Here is a 22,914-nt window from a genome sequence, read left to right as displayed (position 1 = left end):
AACATACATACATGTGTTTGTCTGTGTGTGTGTGTGTGTGTGTGTGTGTGTGTGTATATATATATATATATATATATATATATATATATATACACACACACATACACACACATGCACACCATTTTTTATTAAAATGTAGATGATACATTTCCATAGCTATTCAAAGAGCATTGAAGAGCCAGTGAGTTTTGTAAACTGTTTATTATCAAAGCAATAATGTGGAAAGTTTTCTAGTTTAATATTTTATTACAATATTTTATATTAATTGGCACGTTTCATTTTATGTTTTGATTTTCACATAATACAGTCACACACAGACAACAAATAGAACTCCTTCAACAGTGCACAGTATTAAACCACTATACTTGAGCATGACAACTACAAATACATGTTCTTCTGACAACACATTACCGCAATCTGCATAATCAGGCCCACACCTTATAACTTAAAGTTCTGCACACCGAATGGCTTGTAGCTTTCATGGATACTGCCAGTTACTGCAGCTGTACCAAGTCTGGCTTTCAGCATTATTTTGCATAATGATAAATGTGAGTATATACCCTAGGACTTGGCATCAATGTATAATAATCAGTGTATAACCCATGACTTAACATGAGCATACAGTGATCAGCTTACACCCCATGACTTCACATGAGCATACAATGATCAGTGTATACCCCATGACTTAACATGAGCATACAGTAATCAGCGTATACCCATGACTTAACATAAGCATACAGTAATCAGTGTGTAACCCATAACTTAACATGAGCATACAGTAATCAGTGTGCAACCCATGAATTAACATGAGCATACAGTAATCACTGTGTAACCCATAGATTAACATGAGCATACAGTAACCAGTGTGTAACCCATGACTAAACATGAGCATACAGTAATCAGTGTGTAACCCATAACTTAACATGAGCATACAGTGATCAGTGTGTAACCCATAACTTAACATGAGCCTACAGTGATCTGTGTATACCCCATGACTAAACTTGAGCATACAGTAATCAGTGTGTAACCCACGGCTTAACATGAGCCTACAGTGATCCGTGTATACCCCTTGACTAAACTTGAGCATACAGTAATCAGTGTGTAACCCATGGCTTAACATGAGCATACAGTAATCAGTGTGTAACCCATGGCTTAACATGAGCATACAGTAATCAGTGTAACACATGACTTTACATGAGCATACAGTAATCAGTGTGTAACCCATGACTTTACATGAGCATACAGTAATCAGTGTGTAACCCATGGCTTAACATGAGCATACAGTAATCAGTGTATACCCCATGACTTAATGTCAGCATACAATAATCTGTGTATACTGCATCACTTAGCATCAGCATGTAATACTCAGTGTATACTCCATGAATTACTATCAACATGCAATAATCACTGTATCTCCCATGACTTAAAATCAGTATGTAATAATTTAATGGAGAATGATGCCTGCTTAATTTGCCTTGAGTGTGCATAATTGCACAAATATATTTACAATATGTTTTGCCCATTATATAAGGAGAAATGGCAAGTGAAAACAACCCCTCAATCACCCTCAGTATTAACTCCATGCATTGCAAGATAAACACTTCTATTTGTAGGGCCTTTTTCTATTAAATGGGTTATCACTAAAGATAGTCCTAAAATGTTTGTGTCTCTATATAAAAATGAGTATCCTATTCTTTTTAGGAAAAGCAAATAGTACATGAAGAAACAAAGATGGGTGGTTTCAGTCAATATAAAAATGTAAAAAAATATGCATTAATATGTATAAATATAATAAAAAATGGTATGTAATATAAACTGTCAATACCCCAGTCGATATTATATAAAACCATGTTTCTTTTATATTCAATAAACCCTTCATAACATGATACCTACCTTTATTTGCCCTCCAAAAGTATCATATTTAAAAAATTGACAATGGTTGTCTCCATAGCAGTGGTCCTCAACCTCTCCCTTGATGACTATGTTTCTTGTAAGCAGCCCGACTTCAGCTCTCATGTCAACTCCATCTACAATCTCTCCCATGTGAAGGTACAGAGGATTACCTTTTACAAAAGAATAATTAAATACAAACAAATTCAGGCAATCCACTGAAGGCAGCTCACTGATCACAATAGAATGTATTTTAATTGTACATCCACATAGAGAATTTATTTATATGTTTTGCTTTGCTTTTAATGACTTGAAAACTTCTACTTGACATAAGTACCTATTTTCACAGGTGATCCTGCCTGAAGCTTTCGTCATATTCAGTCAAACCCAGTGTAAACAGAAGATTGTAACAATCAGATTCATGCCAGTAGAATTTAATGATAGAATTAAGAAAGTGGTTTGTTCTTATGAGAGATAACATGGCAGTCTCCAGTTTATGAAGGCCATGAGTCTATCTCAGATGATGCCATAAATGCTTTGCTCTGGCCTCCATGGTCTCACTTCTATTTAAAGTCATAAGACTCTTATTGAACACTAAAGTAATGCAGCAGGACAGAGATAATCAGTTGTATGAGTTCTCATTCAGTTAGTGCCAATGCCCCCAAAATGAAATTTGCTGAAAGCCACCTTCATATCCAATGGCATTTACCCTTTACCCCACTGTTTTGCGGCTGTGGTGTGTATACAGAGCACAACCACACCAAATGACTCCTGTAGCAATGGGAACATATCTCATACTGCCAGACATGTTCCTTGCACACATTACAGAACATCTAGTATTCTTTACTAGAACAGTTAGGTGTGTGATCATATCTGGCGCACAGCCCTTCTCTTGTGTGCCATATGTGCAAAACTACTTCCTGAAGTGCATACGTGCACACATTTTGTATAGCATGTGTGCTACTAAGCAGCTCCTGTAACTTATAAATATGCAGCCTGTCTCATGAATTATTATGTTACTTACTATAGACTCAAGAAGGTCTTTTGGTATTACCTAAGCATGTTGTCCGGCATGATAGAGGTTACACAGTGCCAATCAACCGTCATTAGTTATTGGACTGACAGTTATTACTCATGGCCCATGGTCCACAAACTGGAATAGCTAGACATCTAATGGGTCCCAGCATTTAAAATAATTATTCTGTGCAAATAGGGAGTGAATAAGTATTCCCCCCTGTGTCATTCAAACATAATTTCTCAAATGCTATACTACCCCCTTGTCAAAACTTTTTATATTAAATTTCAATAGTCTGTCAGACAGAAGTTATACTGTTCAAAATATATATGATCTCAGAAAAAAACTGAAATAATTTCATAGATATAGGTGATTCCTTGTCCCAACATTTCATCCACGAACAAAAACTCTGTATTCAGTTACTGGCATAATTACATAGGAAAGTCACTGTATATGAAGTTAAGATATTAAAACTTGTGTTCAGCAATTTAATCTATTTATACAATTAAAACAAAATTTAGAAAGCATAATCTTACTACATCCCTATCTCATCATATGTCTGAAATAGCATCATCCTACATTTCAGGGAGTGACTTATACACATGTAATTGAAAATGGATGCATTAAAAAAGGCTCCCTATCAAAATTGTATGTCCCCAACTGCAGGTACAAAAATAATGTGTGAATGCCAAATAAATAAATCTCAAGGCTATTAAATGATGTCTGTACCGGGGGGGGGGGTGCATTCCTCAGAATCTCTCTACAACTTTGCTACTTATATGTATCAATTTCAATATCACTGTTCCTTGGAGTAAGGAAAATATACTAGACTAAGAAATTGACTGCATTTAAATCATACACAAAGTTGTTTAACTATATACTTATCTAAAACATCTGGTACATACCATCAATTTTAACTTGATTTATTTTACACTCTTGACAAGGAAGCAAAGTGAATTCTTCTGCTTGATACATGGAGAAGTCAGTTCCTGCTATCACTATTCTGTTGCTAGGTGACCAGCTGCTGACATCATCCAGTAAGGTAAGAATAATGCCTTGAGAGACTTCCACAATAAATCCAATATGAGGGATTCCTATTCAAAGAAGCAATAAAGTTATTATTTTTCCATGGATTAATGAACATTTTTTAAATTTGGTGTCTTATTTTAATAGTTTTGTATTGAACACTACTATGATGTGATTCATCCGAAAGAAAATTATATTGTACATATCTTAACTCTAAACTGGATGCACCCCTTCTAACATATGACTTACTTCAGGTTTTAAATGACTAGGTTAACCCTGAGCAGTTCTAACAACGCTGCCTACGTAGGACACTAAGTGGTCTGACCAGCTATAGCACAGTGGTTAGCTAAAGTATACGGCTGTCCTACTAAACAGTTGAGATTATATATTTTGAGAAGTTAGTGAGATTATCATTTGCTTCCTAGTAATCTCAGGGTATGATTTAATGTATTTAAACTTCATCCTTTATCTATTACTCCCACAAGATTACACTGTTCAAAACAATAATGGCATCATTGTGACTTCCTATTAAGCCTCAGTTTATGCAACAGAAACACACTGACCTATGTCTGCTAACTTGTATTCAACACCATTATACTAAACAACAATTACACCCTAAAGATACCTTAACCTCATCCCAAAATACACATTTTTCTGAAACAAATTATCCTTACAGTATCACATGCATCATGTCTTTTACTCTTTAAATGGCATTTTTATACTATTAAGTCCTGTTAAATTTTATAATTGGAAAATAAGGCCATTACAACCAAGGCTTCAGGAGAGAGAGTTCTTTATCACTTCAGTCTTAAATATCTGCTGCTTTGCCTGTTTATGCCAAGAATTTTGCAGCACTCAACTAACATGCTATCACTGGCAGATTACTCATACAAAGAGATATTATAGTGTTATAAAACATGCTAAATAACTGTCTGTTATGCCAAGAAATGTTGCTGGGATTTCTGGAACAGTAGACTAACTTGCAGAATGTAACCCCCTCCAAGTATAGCCAACAAGATGAGTGTATGTATTTGGATAAACATACATTTTTAATAATGAAAAATAGCTTATGAAATAAAACACTTAATTACAGAGGGAATAGGTCTAGCATTCTGAATAACGGCAGTTGAACAAAATGTATAATTTTATAAATGAATACTACGTTAACTATGATATGCTTTTTTCTAAAATTTACATTCTAGCATTTGTATACAATGGCATACAAGGCATAGGCCAGTTATGGCATTGCTTAAACCAGAGTACAACGTGCTGATTTTGGACTTCATATAGCAGGGCCAGCCTAAGCGTGCATTCTTGTGTATAAATAAAAAAGATAGAGAGTGACAGAGTAGCTTCTTACCCAGAGTAGCACTCTCTGAGCTGTCTCCTCACTGTGCTCTGCCATATATGCCTTCATATGGTTTATGGCTCAAGGGGTAAAATATAGTAGACCACATAATTGCATCTATCAATCATAGTCCTAAAATGCATTCTTAACATTAACACTCCTACCAATGTAGCCAAACGTACTGGCTAAAAGTTGTACCTATCTAGGTCTGAAATAACATGTTATACTGATACTGTGCTTTAATGCACACAATTATGTGCACTTCTTTTGTGCAACTACACTGTATTATAGAACACCAATCTAATTCATTTCAGGCAATAATATGATTAATGTATTCATATAATTTCATAAGTCACAGCTACAACATGAGTATGGAAATGAAATGAAACAAATTTCATTTAGTACTTATAAACAACTCATGCTCATGTGAAATTGAGTATATACTTCGCATAAAAACATAAAGGATGTAAGTCATTAGAAATTTGCAATGACATAGAATTGGTCTGCTATAAGATGTACTTGTTTTATCCTCATTCAAGAACTAATACTTTATATCCACTGGAAAAGTATAATTGAAACACATGACTTTTCATGAGTGCTATAAAGATCAAGAGGGAGAATTAGCAAATCAAACATTTCGCAAAGCTATAATATTGATACGAAACCTTTTACCCATTCACTGTAGGCAGTCACTGTAAAATGGGTTCCATCATATGTATGAAAGTCTCTTCTAGCCACTGCTAAATTAGTGGTACCATTTCCTTCATACAGTCTCTTGTCTTCAGTTGTAGAGAACAGACCACCTCCAATGGTTCCAACCAAAGCCCAGGGTTGTCTGGCAGAAAAAAAAATGAGGTAACAGTGCAAATATTAGTAGCAAAAACAAAGCTGTGAAACAACATTATATGCTGATTTTTTTCATGTAAATTGCAGTGCAGAATGCCTTGCTGTCCTATGCTCAGTTCCCCTTCGTTCATTTTTATCCTAGGTGACTTAATCAGAACTAACTTCCCAGCTTATTCTTTCAAGCAAGCACTTCTGCATTGCAGTTATTCTGAGTATATATAGTAATAAAAGAAAAGTTTGTATTCTATTGTGTTTATTTATTTACAAATTAAGACCAACTAAGTACAAGTGTCTCCCTCCAAGGGCTAAACAAAAAGTAGTAGCCTGGCACAGACACTTGTTTGCAGTCACAGACTATGCAAATTGAAAAATAGGGAAAAAAAACTTGAGACTACAGGATGAAAGTCATTAGCAATGCCTAGTCTTAACCTAAGATGCTATACTGTCAGATCTCAGGCTACTGAAACTGAAACAAATTAATGAAAAAAGCCATGCATCTTATGTGGTATAAAAATTAACACCTTTGTAGAATTGTACAGAACTTCACAATAATGCATACAAAATGCTGTTTTCTAACATGTTGCTTTAAGTACCTTGAAATATTTTAGAACCTTCCTATTTTGTGTGTGTGAAAAAGTAAATCAAAGCTACAATTGTAGAAGTTGCTAATCAATAAATGGCTTTTGGAAGATTTCTAATATCTTTACATGTACCATCCTTGCATGTGTGATAGCGTATTATGTTTGAAGCCCTTTCTGTGCTGAAATTGTTTAGCATACTCTGCAGTAATTTCACACAGGATCTGATGAATGCACTCCTCTGACCACAAGACAAGAATTGTTTTACATAAAACTGAATGCAGGAGCTGTCCATGGTGGTGGGGTACAGCTATCTCCCAAGTAAAATCATGGTCATACAAAATGCACACAGTACAACAATGAATATGTATGTTGTACAAAACATTTAATGCTTAAGATAGACAGTAAACCTTCAATAACTTTACTAAATTCAGAAAAGGAATTCCCAGAAGTACCTTGCTCTATTAGAAGTGTTTTACTGTATCCACTCCAAATCTACCATAAAATATGTCAGACGTTACCATATAATATGTTTTTGACTCCACTCGACAAGTAAACAAATACTGTTTAAATGTGTCAATATTAGGTGTTAAACCTAACAGAATATTTACGCCAAAGATGTCCAGATGGTTTGGTTAACACTATCCTATTCAAAATATTTAATGCTTTGTGATAATTAAGCTATCTTTCCTTCCAAACCTGTGCACGACTGTGCGACACAAAGTTTTTGACTTCATCTAGTGTCAATTCCCACACCTGCTTATAAATGGCAGCGTATTAATTTGCTTGCAGTAGTGGAAAAAAGTTTCAACTTAATCTCCTTTAACAGTGTGTTATAAGATGATTACTCTCATCTAACATATGGTAGCTCTCAGAAGAATACAGAAATCATTCAATATAAAGCATGTTTTTAATATATCATTGAACCTAAATAACATTTGTTATTAAATTCTGTTTCATATTGGCCCTTGGTTCTAGTTGCCTACTACCCTGCATATCAGAGCATTCCTGCCCGTGCCTTCCCACAAGACACAACAGCAGAAATATTAAATAAAGCATGTAATTGGTTCCATTAATATTAGATTCTAATCTAGTAGGGCTATATGAATAACATTCAAGAAGATATATCTATTCTACCACTTAAGAAGTATTAACATCAAATAATAAAAAACCCACGCTATGCAAATGGGAATATGATCTGAATGCATTCAGTAAATATAATAAAATGTTACAAAACTGTTAGAAAGGTTTACAAAAGGGTTAACTCTAAAGATACCATTAAACAAAACTTCTAACAAGAAAGTTCACAATGCCACTAACCTGTAACCCAGTGAGTTGATGTACTTGCTCCCCAGCATTTCTTTAATGTATTGTCTAGCTTCCATTGTCAAGCTTTTAGCAGCAGAGTCTCCTACGGCCACTGCAGCCAGTCTTCCTGGTGGGTGAGAACGTAGAAAATCCACTAGTCTTCTGCTTTCATTAATCATCAAGTGAGTGTCAAATCGGTCAGATGCCACAATCTGACCTGTACCTCCATCAATTATTCTAATGTTAATGCCTCTGCTGCCCCAGTATTTCTGGTACTTATAGGATCCATACTGGAGACCATTAGGGTATAAAGTTCTATCCAAGAGAGTCCAAGAGACAGGTTTTCTTCCATGTAATTCCAGGATACCTCCTTTATCAATGCCAATAAATTTCTTCCCAAAATTGTCCACACTTGGGCCAGTTGTTGACTTACCATACAGTGAAATAACAGCAGTAGAATTGAAAGGACAAGTTTCTGATCCAGCATACAAGCCACCACCATCTCTAATAAGGATATATCTTGTTCTCAAGAAGATCGTGTTGCCTGGATTATCTCCAAGTACTAATTTTCCTGAAACAAAATGGAATACAGCTAAGTAACCTAGCTTGCTGTTCCAGTTCGTCTTAATACTACCTAATGATTCCCATCCTCCTTAAAGTGATTGATTGTGTAATGGAGCCCTGCTATGAACTATTGGTCTCTCTCACATACAGACATACAGAAACATTTTCATTTTTAATCAGCCCATCTTAAATACTGGGTTTGTTTGTGTCTGCAGCACTACATACTCCATTCATATATATCTTTTTTAAGAAAGCCCTTTGGCTGGTATCCCATGCAGGATCATTTACAACCCCTGCAGTATTATGTTACCTTACAGGCTGTTTCCTGTAATGGAAGGCTCCTATTTCACTACCTTTACCTCCCACATCTAAAAGTATACCCCACGATTCTCTGCTACATTCTAAATCTCCAGCTGGTCACTACTCCTGCAATAAGTAAAGTCATTCTACCTTCGTCCTGCCAAATGCTACCTTCTAGCTCACTCATTCCATATGGTCTCCTAAAATGCAACATACATGATCAGATTAAAAGCGCACTGTAGGCCCTTCAGAATAGAGTTCGGAAGCAATGAAATTTCATACTTGTTGGAAAAAGTCATTACAAAAAACAAAGAACAGTCTAGACAGAGAAGAGACCATGCCTAAAAAGATACACTTGATTGAAACTGAAATAGTTATCTATGAATAAATAAATAAATCATAAGAAAAAATACCACATATTTACTATATGCACCATTATCAAACATGATTTTACAGTACAGTTATCAATAACTTTGCATTGCTTATTTATAGCTGAAACTGGCATATGTCACTTTACTACTGTCTATTGTTAGTCTGTATACTCCATTGTATATTTTACTAGTCTGCTTTATGTTTGAAAAGTAGTTCTGATAGATGTGCACCTGCCCTTTTAATGATGGCAATTAATAAAAACATGATTTTGTGTGTGACAGTAGTTAATGACCAGCTGTAAAATCTGCACTCTCAGACAAAACATATTTTCTTTACAAATGTGCAAATTAGTTACTATTCCCTTTTCTACATATATGCACATGTACGTGTTGAACAATTACTAAGAACTATTTATGCCAAAGGTGTATACAATTCAACTGCCATCTCCCCATACATGCTCACAGGACATGCTTATACACCTCCCGGGAATAACATTACTCACCTTTGTTTTCAATTACAATGGAGTGAACTGTTGCATTGGAATCCAGTCTGAGAGAAGCACCTCCACTTATTATAATCTTCTTATTTCGATCATGTCCAGGATTCCAAGGGATTAGATGGGAGTTTTTGACAGGGCAGGCATCTGCAATAAACTTGTGGTTAAAGCAACACTTAGATAATACATTAGTAGTCATAATGAATAACAATTAAAATAAAATGTCAGTTTCCATACCTGATGATCCCACGCCTCTCCTCCTGCAGGCCGACAGTGATGAATACGCAGTACTGTTTTTAACTAGTCATAGCATTGCACCAAATGATACTCTTTGTGTGGATACCTGTCTACATATTAGCAATCTAAAAAAACAAATACTCATCACCGCTGTCCGGTACTTGCTTCCTTCCACAGATTATACAAGGGAAGGAAGGAATAGTCTGATAAGAATGTGCAAGCAGGTCCTGCCTACTTTTGCCAGATGTGAATGGCAACTTAACATCATTTGGCCCAACAAAGTCTTAAGTGCAAACACGTAGCTAGACTGAATGGTTGTTGCCAAACAGTGAGTACAATGTTTTTACACAATTTCCTGTCTACAAGTTGAGTTTTGATTCGATAATGAAACAGTTTAAAACATCTTAGCATTTTCTGACAAACTCAGGTGCCTGAACCATTTTTTTCAAGTGCAACATCTACAAACAGCAAGCTGATGATGGTCTAAAATCAAGCACTATTCAGAAACTGAAACGCTGGATAGTATTTTCAAGTACCACCTACTCTAGGTACCAGATCTCAGTTCTAAAATTAGCAACAGCAATATCATTCTAAAATTGCATTTTCTCGACTCGGCTACCACTACTACAACAATTCTCCAAGTGTTTTCATTGAAAAAAAGTTGTAATATTTTTCTACCATGCTCTCCGGTAGAATATTGCATTACTGTCATTTTTCTGTTACTAGGCGAAAAAAGATCAAACTCGAGTATTTTAAGTATAGTGGCAGAGCATTACACACACTTTCCTGCAAATACAATACTGACGTTATTAACGTGTGAAGTTTAGTGGTAACATGACAGAAGTTTACATGCAGCACTTTGCTTCTTACCTACCGACTGTGCTATCGGAATGGAAATGCGTGTCAACTTGAAGCAGCCACCACAAAGCTGAGGTTGTCTGGCGGTACAGTGACCAAGGAATTGTTCTCTCTCCCCAAAAGTACTGCCTTATGCAAAGGGACCCGACGATACTGTGCCAGCCGTGTACCGGCTTGTAGTCAAACGAGGTTTTCAGGTGCACCAGCAACCCCCATAACCTACACCTTCAGCGGGGTCTATAAGAATACGTCGATTTTTCTGTATCAGCAGTGAGATACGCAATTGTTAAAAACGGTGAACGTCGCAACACAGAAGTGTACCCGAGGACTTGAAAATTGGGAACTGACTGATGCAGCGCTGCCGGCCTCCTATATATATACACCGGCGACAGACTGCACTCATACTCCTGACCGCAAGGCATTGCACTGTTTACAACAGCTGACTCAGAGATACCCCTCTCCTCGTGCGCCCCTTCTTCCCGCCCAGGACCGCCCCTGAAAGTGACGTTGACATACTCAACATTCTTTATCTTAAGCGGCGTTTAATAAAGGGGGTTTGGCAGGTTGCCGGGGAATTAGGAGTACGCGTGCCAGTCGTCTCCGTGGTTATATTTTTGAAGAATCGGATGCAGTCCACAGTTAACTGTACAGCGCGCTGATGAGAGAGTGGAGTGGAGGAACTGAAATTAAAATCCCTCTTGTGGAAGTTCTTACCAAGTTACAATAAGTACCAAGTAATGGAGGCACTGTTCAACTTCGCGGAGAAGTAGTAGGCTGTCACTTAAGGATTTTCGTTTTTTTTTTTTGTTATGCTTAACATGCTTATCTGAGTAGAGCCAAGAAGATAATTGAAATAGTTTATTACAAAGCGACGTATCCGAACGATTCTATATATGTGACTAATTCTCTGAAAACCTGCCCATTAAATATTCATGTTGATATGTTGTCTTTCCTAAGAGTTGTCAACTACTATTGAAGAAAGGGGTCTAACTGGCTTCGGGAGTTGTGCTCTTACAACAACTGTTTTGTGTAAAATATACAGTCATCACGAAAGTAAGGAAAAAGCTAGAGTTGAAAGTCAGGATAACTATTAATAGAAAATACAAATTCACCATTAATATTCGCAAATTAAAAGTATTTTACAGTTTGCTGGACCTATTTAATGGAAATGTGCAAAATGCAGTGCAATGTTGCAAGGCAAGCTGCAATTGGTGCACCTCGTTGCCAAAATAAAAGCTAACTTTTATAAAATATGAGGATTGTCCGTTGTGTGATAACACTAATTTTTTTCAGCTACAAAATTATTGTTCTATACAGCAATATCAGCTGGGTCTCCTGGCATCTTCTACAATGGAATTGCCTAAGTTAGAGTATTAGAAGATATTTGATAAAAAAAAAGTAACGACAAAAATAATTTATGAAGAGAATAACATAAGTGTTGGTTGTACAAGGCAAGAAAAAAAGATTGCTCCTAAAAGACAAATGAATTAACTGCAGTTTCTGAACTGATTCTACATATTTCCCATACCCATCAACCCCTTAACTCCATAATCAGGGACAAATTCAGAAATAATTTGGGACAAAAGCCCCAAATCCAGGATACTTTTCAAATATTGGTAGCATTAGCCTGCATAGTTGACAGAATAAGGTATAATGAATTAATGTGCATTTTCTGAAGTTAAAGGAGTCAATAACTGTAAAGATCAGTGGCAGATTCAGGAATCTGCAAAGGGGGGGGGGGGGAGTCATAGTCTGGTTAATTGACTACCAATGTGGGAGTGGGAAAGTGGGACACCTGGTTTGGGGAATGTGGAAAGATCAGCTTAAGATGTTCTGGCATTACGTGTGAAAAGACAGCAATACATTTTCAGTTGCACATGATTTTGCTGTGGATTTCCAGTGCAGCACATTTACAAATAGCACAAGTTTTTTCAATGCATGCCTGAAAGATAAATTGGATGCCCATGCTAAGTCATAGTCTCATTCCATGGCATAGCTGGCATATGCATTGCTTATAACCTATGACACAAATTTAAGTAATTGTTTTTTTTTTTTTTGTAAGTAAATAATGATATATGTGGAAACAGTGAAATTCAGTTAAGTTGTTGTTTGTCTTTCGGCTTTTCCCGGTAAGGGGTCGCCACAGCGGAACTCTGGTCCGCTAATGATTGGCAGTAGATTTTTATGAAACGCTGAGGTGCCAGCTCGATGCTCAACCTTCAACTAAGGCACGCCCATTTACACACGCATGTCTTTCGAATGCTACCCAACCACGGGGAGGACATGCAGACTCCTCACAAAAGGCACTCCCAAGCCCAGCTGAGAATTGAACGCGAGAACCTCTTGCTGTGAGGTAACAATGCTACCGCCGTACCACCACGGCTTCAGTGAAGTTTACTGAAGCCAGTATTTGCTCTTTGGGATATTTTCATAACATCTACTTTTTTTATTTGCTTTGTTACTTTTACTTAAGCGAAGTTCAATTAAGTAAAGGTAACAAAGCAAATAAAAAAGTAGATGTTATGAAAATATCCCAAATAGCAAATACTCGCTTCAGTAACTGTAGCAATCTTACGCAGTATATGATGTTACTAAAACAGATATTTCCATGTAAATATTTTCTAAATATTTCATCAGCTTTTATTAACAATGCTGTTAAAGTTTTATCTTGGATTTGTCTCTGTTAAATCTAAAAACCTTCAGTGTCTTCCTTTTCATCTTTTCAAGGTATTCAGGTTTACAAGTCAAATAACCATTACATGAATAATAGCATGTTTTGTTTTGATTATGATTTCACAAGTAATAAAAATGTTTAGCAGCATATGCTTTAAATACACAGGATGCGTTGTTAGAATAAAATATTTCACAGACACTGTTGGCAATGGAGAAAACCTACATGTAACAATCTGCTTAAATCTGGATCAGTCATCAGACACTTGGCTGCTTGTATTGATAACCCCTTGCATCTGTGGTGGTTAGAAAATCCTTTAGCCTTAAACAACTTATCCACCATGTTCTAATGATGTTGTAGTACCACATTATCCCTCCCTTATTAGTTCGATCACTGAATATAATGCCCAGTTCAGCATGTACTCCACTAAACACTTAACATCCTTAAAACACAGCAAAGTTTCCTCACCACACAGACTAAAATCCAAGTCCATATACTTTGTTTCACATAGATTCCTCAGGTGTGATGCTTGCTTATGAACAACCCAGTATTCTAGGACCTCCTTCATCTAACATATTTTATTTTGATCAGATGTATATACACACACAGCATTCCTTCTTACATTTGCCCTCAAAAGCAAGCATCCTGTATACTTCTGATGTTTAACTGTGAGAAAAGGGAAAAAAGCGTCCTGCGGTTTCTTTCTCCTGAACACTATACAGCCACTAAACAAGCAATAGTCAACTTTTACAAATCTCTAATACATAATTGTGAGGAAAGTTAAAGAAATAATGACCACACTCACCGCAGCTTTCATATAAGCTATAGCAACTTAATGTGAGCACCTTAGAAAAGGATTGATTTTAGACTAGACAAAGCCCAGTGAATGTGCTGAAGATGGAGACCTCCTACTAGGTATGTGTGAAAAAAAAACCCTTATACAGCTGGTGGTGTTGGGGTAGCAGGGCCACAGAAGCTCTGATGGTCTAGATGCTGTGTTATCTGTGTTTCTATGGCTTTCCAGAAGACTTAGCCCCCAGTAGTGTGTGTCTACTGATAAAATCAGTAATATAACTTTACACAGTCACACGCATACTGACATTGCCCCTGGAAAGCCACATCTATCAAAAGACAGATAAAAATACACACACACACACACACACCATACTCTTACCTACATGGCATGTTTTTGGGGAGTTTGTAGAAATGCAATCACCTGGCCAAAACCTGCAAAAAGACAGGGTGAATATGCAGACGCCACACAGAAGAAGTCGCTGTGAAGAACCTTACTAGAGAACCAAGTGCTGTGAGATGAAAATGAGAGATGCTGTGTCACTGTGCAAGTGATCAACTGCTTTCACATACATCCTGCCTAAGCTGCCCAAAATACTCATTTATTGCTACAGAACTGCATATTTAATGGACAAAAAAATGCAAATGTAAATAACTGCAAAAACAGAGATAGACACCAACGATCAGTCCATCATTTTCCAGCACTGTGTATGCTTTCATTTCATACAATAGAATACCATGACTCTGTCACTGTCCACGTGGATGTGAATGACCTGAGATGCACCTCCCTGGACTACATGAAAAGAGACATGGAGGAGCTCTTGGATTATGTGGCCCAAACAGGTATAACCCTATTCCTGAGCAGCATCCTACCATCACCCAGAATGATACCACAGTACAAGCAGAAAATGATTGACTTCAATAATTGGCTAGGTTTCTGGTGTTATTCTAAGGTGATCCAGTATGTGCCTGCTTGGGATGACATGATTGACAGACCTCGATGCTTTGCCAGAGATGACTTGCATCTGTCACCCCTGGGTTTCCGGATACTGGTTAAGGCTCTTGCCACCCCTATAGTGCCTTTTTTAGGTGATGTTCCAAAGACCAAATTTCCACTGTAACAGCTATAAATAAATGCAATCTGCGGGTCATGCTGCTCAATGCTAGAAGTCTAAATCTGAAGATGCACTTGCTCGAAGCACTCCTCAAAATGGAGAACATCAACATTTGTGCTGTAACGGAGACATGGTTTAAAGCAGCAGAAAGCACCCCTGCACTACCAGGCTATATTCATTCCACACCTTTTGGCCCCAGAACTTGGACCGAAGCTCCAAAGGCAGTGGTATCTCCATATTCATAAAGGATATGCACACCTCCAGACTGGTAGCCCAGTATAACACATCTGAGATACTACAGGTACAACTAACATGGAGTAAGACAGTGATTTAGGTTGTAGCTTGCTATAGGTCCCAAATCATGTCCCAAGACTCTCACTCCACATTCCTAAGCACCCTGGAAACTATTAGGGTCCAACCCAACACTCTCATACTAGGTGACTTCAACTACCCCTCCATCAACTGGTAAAACTACTCATGCACCAATACACTGTCCCATTGCTTCCTGGAATTCATCAATTCCAAAGCCTTGGATCAGCTCATTCTTACCCCCACTAGAGGAAGCAACATCCTTGACCTGGTTATTACTAACATGGGCGACTGCTGCTCTACACCAATAGTCAATTCCTCCCTGGTTGGATCTGACCACAAACTAATCACCATGATAATCCACATCTCACCCACACCCTCCGCAAAGGTAACCACCATGAAAAACTTCTCCAAAGCTGACTTTGGGTTCCTAAATACAGAGGTGGCTAACTTCACGGCACGCATGTCAATGGAAAATAGATGCATGACTGCTGAATCATACATGAATGCACTGTATGAACATGTGCATAAATGCATGGAACTAGTCATACCCAACAGAACCAAGATGTTCTCCTCCAAAAAAAGGAAGCCAATCTGGTGGTCCCCTGCCATTAATAAACTCTACAACAGAAGAAAGAAACTGTTGCAGAAAAAGGTAAAGTCCCAAGACTGGAAAAATTCCCTTTTTAGCCACAACAAAAAGTTGAGATCCCTCATCAAAACCTCTAAAGCCAGCTATGAAGGCAGAATTGTGGCAGACATTAAAAACAACCACAAAGCTTTCTATAGTTATATCAAGTATCTTCAAGGCAATACCCAGGTTTACTCTGAGTTACTGCACATTGGTACCTCCTATACTGAGCCAACAGATATTGCCAACATACTGGCCAACAGATTCAGTGCCAAATCTACCCCTCTCTCCCCCCAAAGGACTAATCACAATACCAGAGAAATGCCAGGCACCCAGCATTACTGCAGCACAGGTTAAATCTGTATTGTCCAAGGCCAAGAATACAGCTTCCATGGGACCTGAAAATATCCCTGGATGTGTTCTACATGATGTACAAAGTGAACTGGCACCACATCTGTGTGCCCTGTTCAATCACAGCCTCACATCAGGCTTTGTCCCTACTGAATGGAGGACTGCTACAGTCATCCCTCTCCATAAAGGGGGAGTGACTACAGACCCTGGGAATTACCGCTCCATTAGCCTGACAAGTCTGATATGTAAGGCTACAGAGCACATCATCATGGGCCTAATTAACAAGGATATAGGGAATCTCCAAACTCTAGATCCCACACAGTTTGGTTTTGTGAAAGGTAGATCATGCCTGTTCAACCTAGGTGACTTCTTTGAGTCAGTCACCAGAACTGTGGAGGAGGGCAAGGCAGTTCATACAGTCTACCTTGATCTGGCCAAGGCCTTTGATACCATTCCCTACTCAGGAATTATTGATAAACTCACCAAACTAGGCATCAACCCCTATATCACTAGGTGGGTTGCAAACTGGCTCATAGATAGAACTCATGGTGTGAAAGTAGGGGACTCCAAGTCAGACTGCCAACCAGTCATGAGTGGAGTCCCACAAGGATCGGTCCTCGGTCCTTTCCTGTTTGGCATCTACTCCTCAGAAGTCCAGGCCAACACAGAGGGAGTCTAGCTGAACAAGTTTGTAGATGACTGCAAGCTGAGAGCCATTATTAACTCCCAAAGTGATGTAGACATCCTACAGAAAGGCCTTATTGAGACCAATAACTGGTGTCAAAACCATGACCTTAAGCTTAATGCCAAAATCTGCGTCATCATCCCCTTTGGGGAAAAAAAACTAATTTCCTACTAATTACCACATCAATGGGAGCCCACTGAACACTGAAGACATTATAAGAGATCTGGGGACACAGGTTGACAGCAACCTCTCCTTTGGCCACCACATTGCCACTGTGGTCGGAAAGTCCTGCTATGTGGCACATCTCATTAACAAGGGTTTTGCACCCAGGAAGAAAGAGGTCAAAACCTCTCTCTACTCTTCCCTCATTAGGTCAATCAGAGTATAATGCCCCATTTGACTTGTACCTCACTAGACACATGCAACAGCTGGAAAGACCACAAAAGTACCTCACAAAGAGGATCCTAGTCTTTAAACACATGTCCTACATTGACAGACTCAAAAAAACTTCAGCTATTCTCTGTCTCATATCGTCTACTAAGAGGTGATCTATGCTTGACTTACAAAGCCATGTCTGACCCAGCTCTGTTAGAAATGCTACGTCTAAAGAAATCCCAATCCGTCCGCACCACACACTCCAGATACCTCAACCTCATTGCCACAATCAACAGAACATGCTGAAGGGACAGGTTCATAACCCAGAGACTGCCCATGCTCAGGAACAGACTTCCCATACATGTCAAGCAGAGCACCTCACTAGCACTCTTCAATAGAAATCTTGATGAGTGGATGGGAAATAGAAAGTTCACCCCAGGGATCACTCCAGTGGCTCTACTTGATAGAGGCACTGGGAACTAACATCAGGCGGCATGATGCCAGGGCACTTCTATGGGCTAGGTTTGTAAAGGCTCCAGGGCCATTAGCCTAGTACATACCTATGAACCTATATAAACACATTCTGGTACAAGTTATTAATATATTTATTAGCAAATAACATATATTCATAATATTTTTGAAAATAACTCGCATTTCCTCTGGTACCCAGAGCCAGATCATGGTCAAATGGGGCCCTAGAGAAGGTAATGGCTGGGCCCCTACATACACAACATCCCCCCACAGCCATTCCAGTGTCCCATTACTTGGCTATTTCTCCCCAGTTACCATAAATACTATTGAAACCTCTCAGTGTGCATACTATTTTATTCTTTACTGCTACAATGATTACAAATATCTGGATTTAATTTAAAACTTTTATTACAAATTTTATAGCACAAACACTAATAGACATTTGCTAAACAAAGCAATACAGTCTCACAATGAAAACAGATTTAACATTAACAGTAAACTTCTCTGGCCTTGAAACTCACATTCACTGAAATGGCAATGAAACCCACATTTGTCCAATGGTGGAAAAAGTTTGCTTTTGGGCCGTTTTCAAACTATAGGTCCCTTGCACACATTTTAGGACCCTGCATACATGCATGTGCTCTTTGATTTATCTTACTGATTGTATTAAATTATATTCCTTGTATAACACGGCACCACTTGTTAGAGTGTGTTTTAAATTTGTATTTTTTGAACATTTTTTTCAGTAAGCTTAAGCCATGTACTCCTTTTGCCGACCAGCTACCTTCTGAATACCTCCAAAAAGCAGCAGTAATTTCCTATCCCATATCCATCCTCATAAATAGAACCATTAAAGAAGGAAAGTTCCAGACATCTGGAAAATCTCCCACATTATCCCCCTTCACAAAGGTGGTAACTCAAATGATTACTCTAACTACCGACCAATAGCTCTTTTATCACCCTTAGCAAAAATCATGGAAAAATGTGTTCACCAGCAACTTTTAAACAATTTAACTCAAAATAACACAATAGCTAAGTGCCAGCATGATTTTAGGCCAGCACATAGCACCACTACTGCCTTGTTATCCTTTACAGATGTCATAAATAGAAATAGAAACAACAATAACCCCTCATTTGCACTCTTTATTGACCTCTCAAAAGCTTTTGACATGGTAAACCATACCCTTCTTATCAACATTCTTGAATCCTATTCCTTTGACTCTCTGGCTATTAAATGTTTCATGTCCTACCTAACCAATAGACAACAAGCAGTTCTCTGGGAAAATAATATATCATCCCTTCTACCAGTCACCCTTGGAGTCCCTCAAGGGTCCATTCTAGGCCCACTTCTTTTTTCCCTTTTTATCAATGACCTCCATGTAGCAATCCCACAAGCCACCTGCATTCAATATGCAGATGATTCAACATTAATATGCTCAGCAAGTTCCACATCTGAGCTACAGTCTCTGACTCAAAATGTTTTCAATACAGTTGATACATGGTTTACAAAACGTTGCCTCCTTCGTAATGCTAAAAAAACCAAGCTCCTTCTCTTTACACCCACTAGCAAGTCCCCCCTATAGATTTCTCTATCATCTCCAATAATCACACTACCATATACCCCGACTCTACCACCAAATTGTTAGGAATAACTATTGACAATAATCTTACGTTTGATATCCACTTAAATAATACCATAAAAACTGTTAACAGTATCGAATCAAAAGTTTCCTAACTCCAATAGCCAGAACCAAAATTGCACACTCCCATTTAATTTCAACTCTTCTATATGCCTGTCCCATATACACTAACCTCAAAAAAAATAATCTTGTCAAACTAGCACATGCCTACAACAGCATCGCCAGATTTGCCACTGGCAATCCCTTTAGAACTCACCACTGTTTAAATCTAATGCAGCTAGGGTGGATTGAACTTGAAAACCATCTGAATATCTCCCAACTAACCATTGCCCATAAGATATTTTATCAACCTAATAGCACTCCTGTACTATCCAATCTCATAATCCCCTATAAAAATCTAAACTCCCTACGCTCTTCTAGTAAACCTCTAGCTAACATAACCAAGACTAACAACACAACTGGTGATTCCCTGTTTTCTAATGCAGTGGGAAAAACTGGAACCTACTCCCCAACGATCTTACATCACTTACTTCCTTGCCTCTCTTTAAACAAAACCTCAAAAAACACCTTAAAACACACTGGTTATGCCCCCGCAGTAACCCTGACTAACCTTCTGCTTTTTCTACCTTATAACCCTGCTTTTACTAACTTATAACCCTGACTAACCATCTGGTTTTGCTAACTTTTATTTGCGCCTCTTTCTATATATTGCAAACACTTTGCATACTTTTTGAAGCAGAAATGAACTGGTGAACACAATGGAGCAGACTGCTGGACTTTATACTGTTGCTGATCACAAAACACTCATTCTCATTATTTGTTCAGACCCTTTTCTCACTTTTTTGTGTAATTAATTTAGCACATAATATTTGTAACTTTTATATTAATGTACATGTCATCTTTTATCTCCATTTTTGGATTCACTTCTTCTAGTATCTTTACTTAACTACTTTCATTTACTATGTATCAACTATGATTTGCATCACTTGTATTTTTGTTTCAAATTTTATAATCAATTTGTCTACTACTGGAGCTTTTCTCCCCGGGCCTCTACTGAAAATGGAAATATATCCAGTTAGACTAGCCCGGTTAACAAATGTAAAATAAAATAAATAAATAAAATAAAATAAAGCAATACAAGAAAATGTATGACCCAGTGACAACAAAACTACTCACTTCAGAACATTTCGACCATAAAAGGCCACTGAAACTTCTGTCATTATAATCCACTAATATCAGTCAATATGCACAATCTCTGTGGAAGTAAAAGTCATCTGAGTAAGTAATGAAGAGGTTGCTGCTAGCAAACAACTTTATATTTCAGTGTTTCGTTTATAAATTCAGTACCTGCTGCCCATAGTGGGCCATAGGCATATGCCAACTAGGCAGCCGCCTAGGGAACTGCTCTAGCAGGGACACTTTTCCAGTAAACTAGATGATGTAAATGGACCAGGATGGGGCACCAGGTGTTGTGAGGAGGGAGCACTGTGTAGCCCTTTTGCCTAGGGCACCACTTGACCCAATGCCAACCCTGCTGCTGCAATTGAAAAATAAATTGTCTAAGTTAAATTAAAAAAATGGTAAACTGTTAATATTGCAATAGAAATATGCATCTCATCCAAAGGAGAACAGACTCAGGATGCAGCTCGCCACCCCTTTAAGTACAACACAGTATCAGCAATCAATCTACACGCTTTGGAAGTAGAACTCACAGCCTTCTGCATCAAAAGCAAGTATGCTACCTGTTGTGCTACTGACAATAATTTTTTAATTCTATAGCACAGTAGTGATAGCATTTGCTAAACAAAACAGTTGCATATTCTAAACAGACTTAGTATGAGCAGCACTAAACTTCTCTTCCCTTGTAGCTCACAATTCATTGAAAAATGTACTTGAAACACAATTCCTTGAGAAATGTACCTGAAACTCAATTCTTTGAGAAATGTACCTGAAACTCAGTTTTTTGGCAGCTTGGTGGTTGGGGTAAAGGATTCAGCCTTTTGTTTCCTGTAACTAAGGGACAGGGTTTGAGCGTTAGCAAATTAACCACCTGCTATCCCTAATTAGGGCATTTTACACACACACACACACACACACACACACACACACACAAAACTTATTAGTGCAATACATTGGGACAAAGCCTGAACAATAGGAATACATTTTACATATTGCTGTAATAAACCTAGAAAGTTTCTAGAATAAATGTGTCACCAAAACTAACAAACATCTGGACATTGTGCAACATTCTCACAGCCCCTACCAACCTCCTAACCTCTCAGTATAATTCCAAAGCTTAAAATAACTGCAGAACAAAGGTGTAATATCAAGGATAGTTACAAACATTGCTATGATAAACTTAGAAAAATATTAGAATAACAGGGATTGCATTAGCATTCATTACAATAATCAGTACATTCTGCAGAACTCTCATAGTCCCCACAAAAGTCTCAGCACAATTCTAGAGGAGGTACAAAAAAAAAAAAAAAAAAAAAGACAAGGACGTAACATTAGGGGGTTTAAAACATTGTGGTTATGAACTAATAAAGATGGTAGGATGGTTGAATAACAGATTTTTCCAGTAGCATGCATTGTGTGAATTCACATTTTTGATGACTAACAGACCAAAAATACAGGTCAAACATCTAAACATTGTGCAACATTCTCACAGCTCCTACACCTCTCTTCTAACCTCACAGCTTAACAATTCCAGACAAAGCCCAAAAAAAAAAAAAAAAAAGAAAATGTAGAACAAAGGCATAACATCAGGGATAGTTTGAAACTTTGCTCTGATCAACTTCGATAGTAGAACAGGGGTTGCACTGGCACGCATTAAGACATCAGTACATTCTGCAGAATTGTCACAGCCCTTACCCCCCAGTATCTCAGCACAATACATCTGGATGAAGTGAAAGTAAAATAAAAACACAAAGGCATAACATAAAAAACAATGTGCTTATCAGCAAATATAGATTCTGGAATAACATCTGAATATTGCACAACATTCTCACAGACTGTAATACCCCTACCAACCTG

General features: G+C 37.8%; 2 protein-coding genes across 4 annotated transcripts in view; both read right to left on the bottom strand.

Annotated features, from left to right (window-relative positions):
- Window positions 1-10,963, bottom strand: part of LOC122807038 (cell migration inducing hyaluronidase 1) — a 378,711-nt gene extending 367,748 nt beyond the window's left edge. Inside the window, exon 1 of one of the 2 annotated variants that reach the window (XM_044077939.1) lies at window positions 10,855-10,963. The gene's annotated coding sequence lies outside the window, so the exon portion shown is untranslated. Of the gene's footprint in view, window positions 1-10,850 lie in introns of both variants that reach the window. The other variant, XM_044077938.1, reaches the window with a different exon arrangement.
- Window positions 1-22,914, bottom strand: part of LOC122807037 (cell surface hyaluronidase-like) — a 615,869-nt gene that overhangs the window by 158,439 nt on the left and 434,516 nt on the right. For both annotated transcript variants that reach the window (XM_044077936.1, XM_044077937.1), the window contains exons 4-8: window positions 9,750-9,890; window positions 8,024-8,582; window positions 5,945-6,114; window positions 3,811-3,999; window positions 1,894-2,063 (exon numbers count right to left, since the gene is read on the bottom strand). In XM_044077936.1, coding sequence (XP_043933871.1) covers window positions 1,894-2,063; window positions 3,811-3,999; window positions 5,945-6,114; window positions 8,024-8,582; window positions 9,750-9,890 — 1,229 coding nt within the window. The remainder of the gene's footprint in view (window positions 1-1,893; window positions 2,064-3,810; window positions 4,000-5,944; window positions 6,115-8,023; window positions 8,583-9,749; window positions 9,891-22,914) is intronic.

This window comes from Protopterus annectens, chromosome 7.part0 (genome assembly GCF_019279795.1).
Source record: "Protopterus annectens isolate FY-2018-M chromosome 7.part0, PAN1.0, whole genome shotgun sequence".
NCBI lineage: Eukaryota > Metazoa > Chordata > Ceratodontiformes > Protopteridae > Protopterus > Protopterus annectens.
The sequence above is the reverse complement of the archived record's forward strand: the minus strand, read 5'-3'. Positions and strand labels throughout refer to the sequence as shown.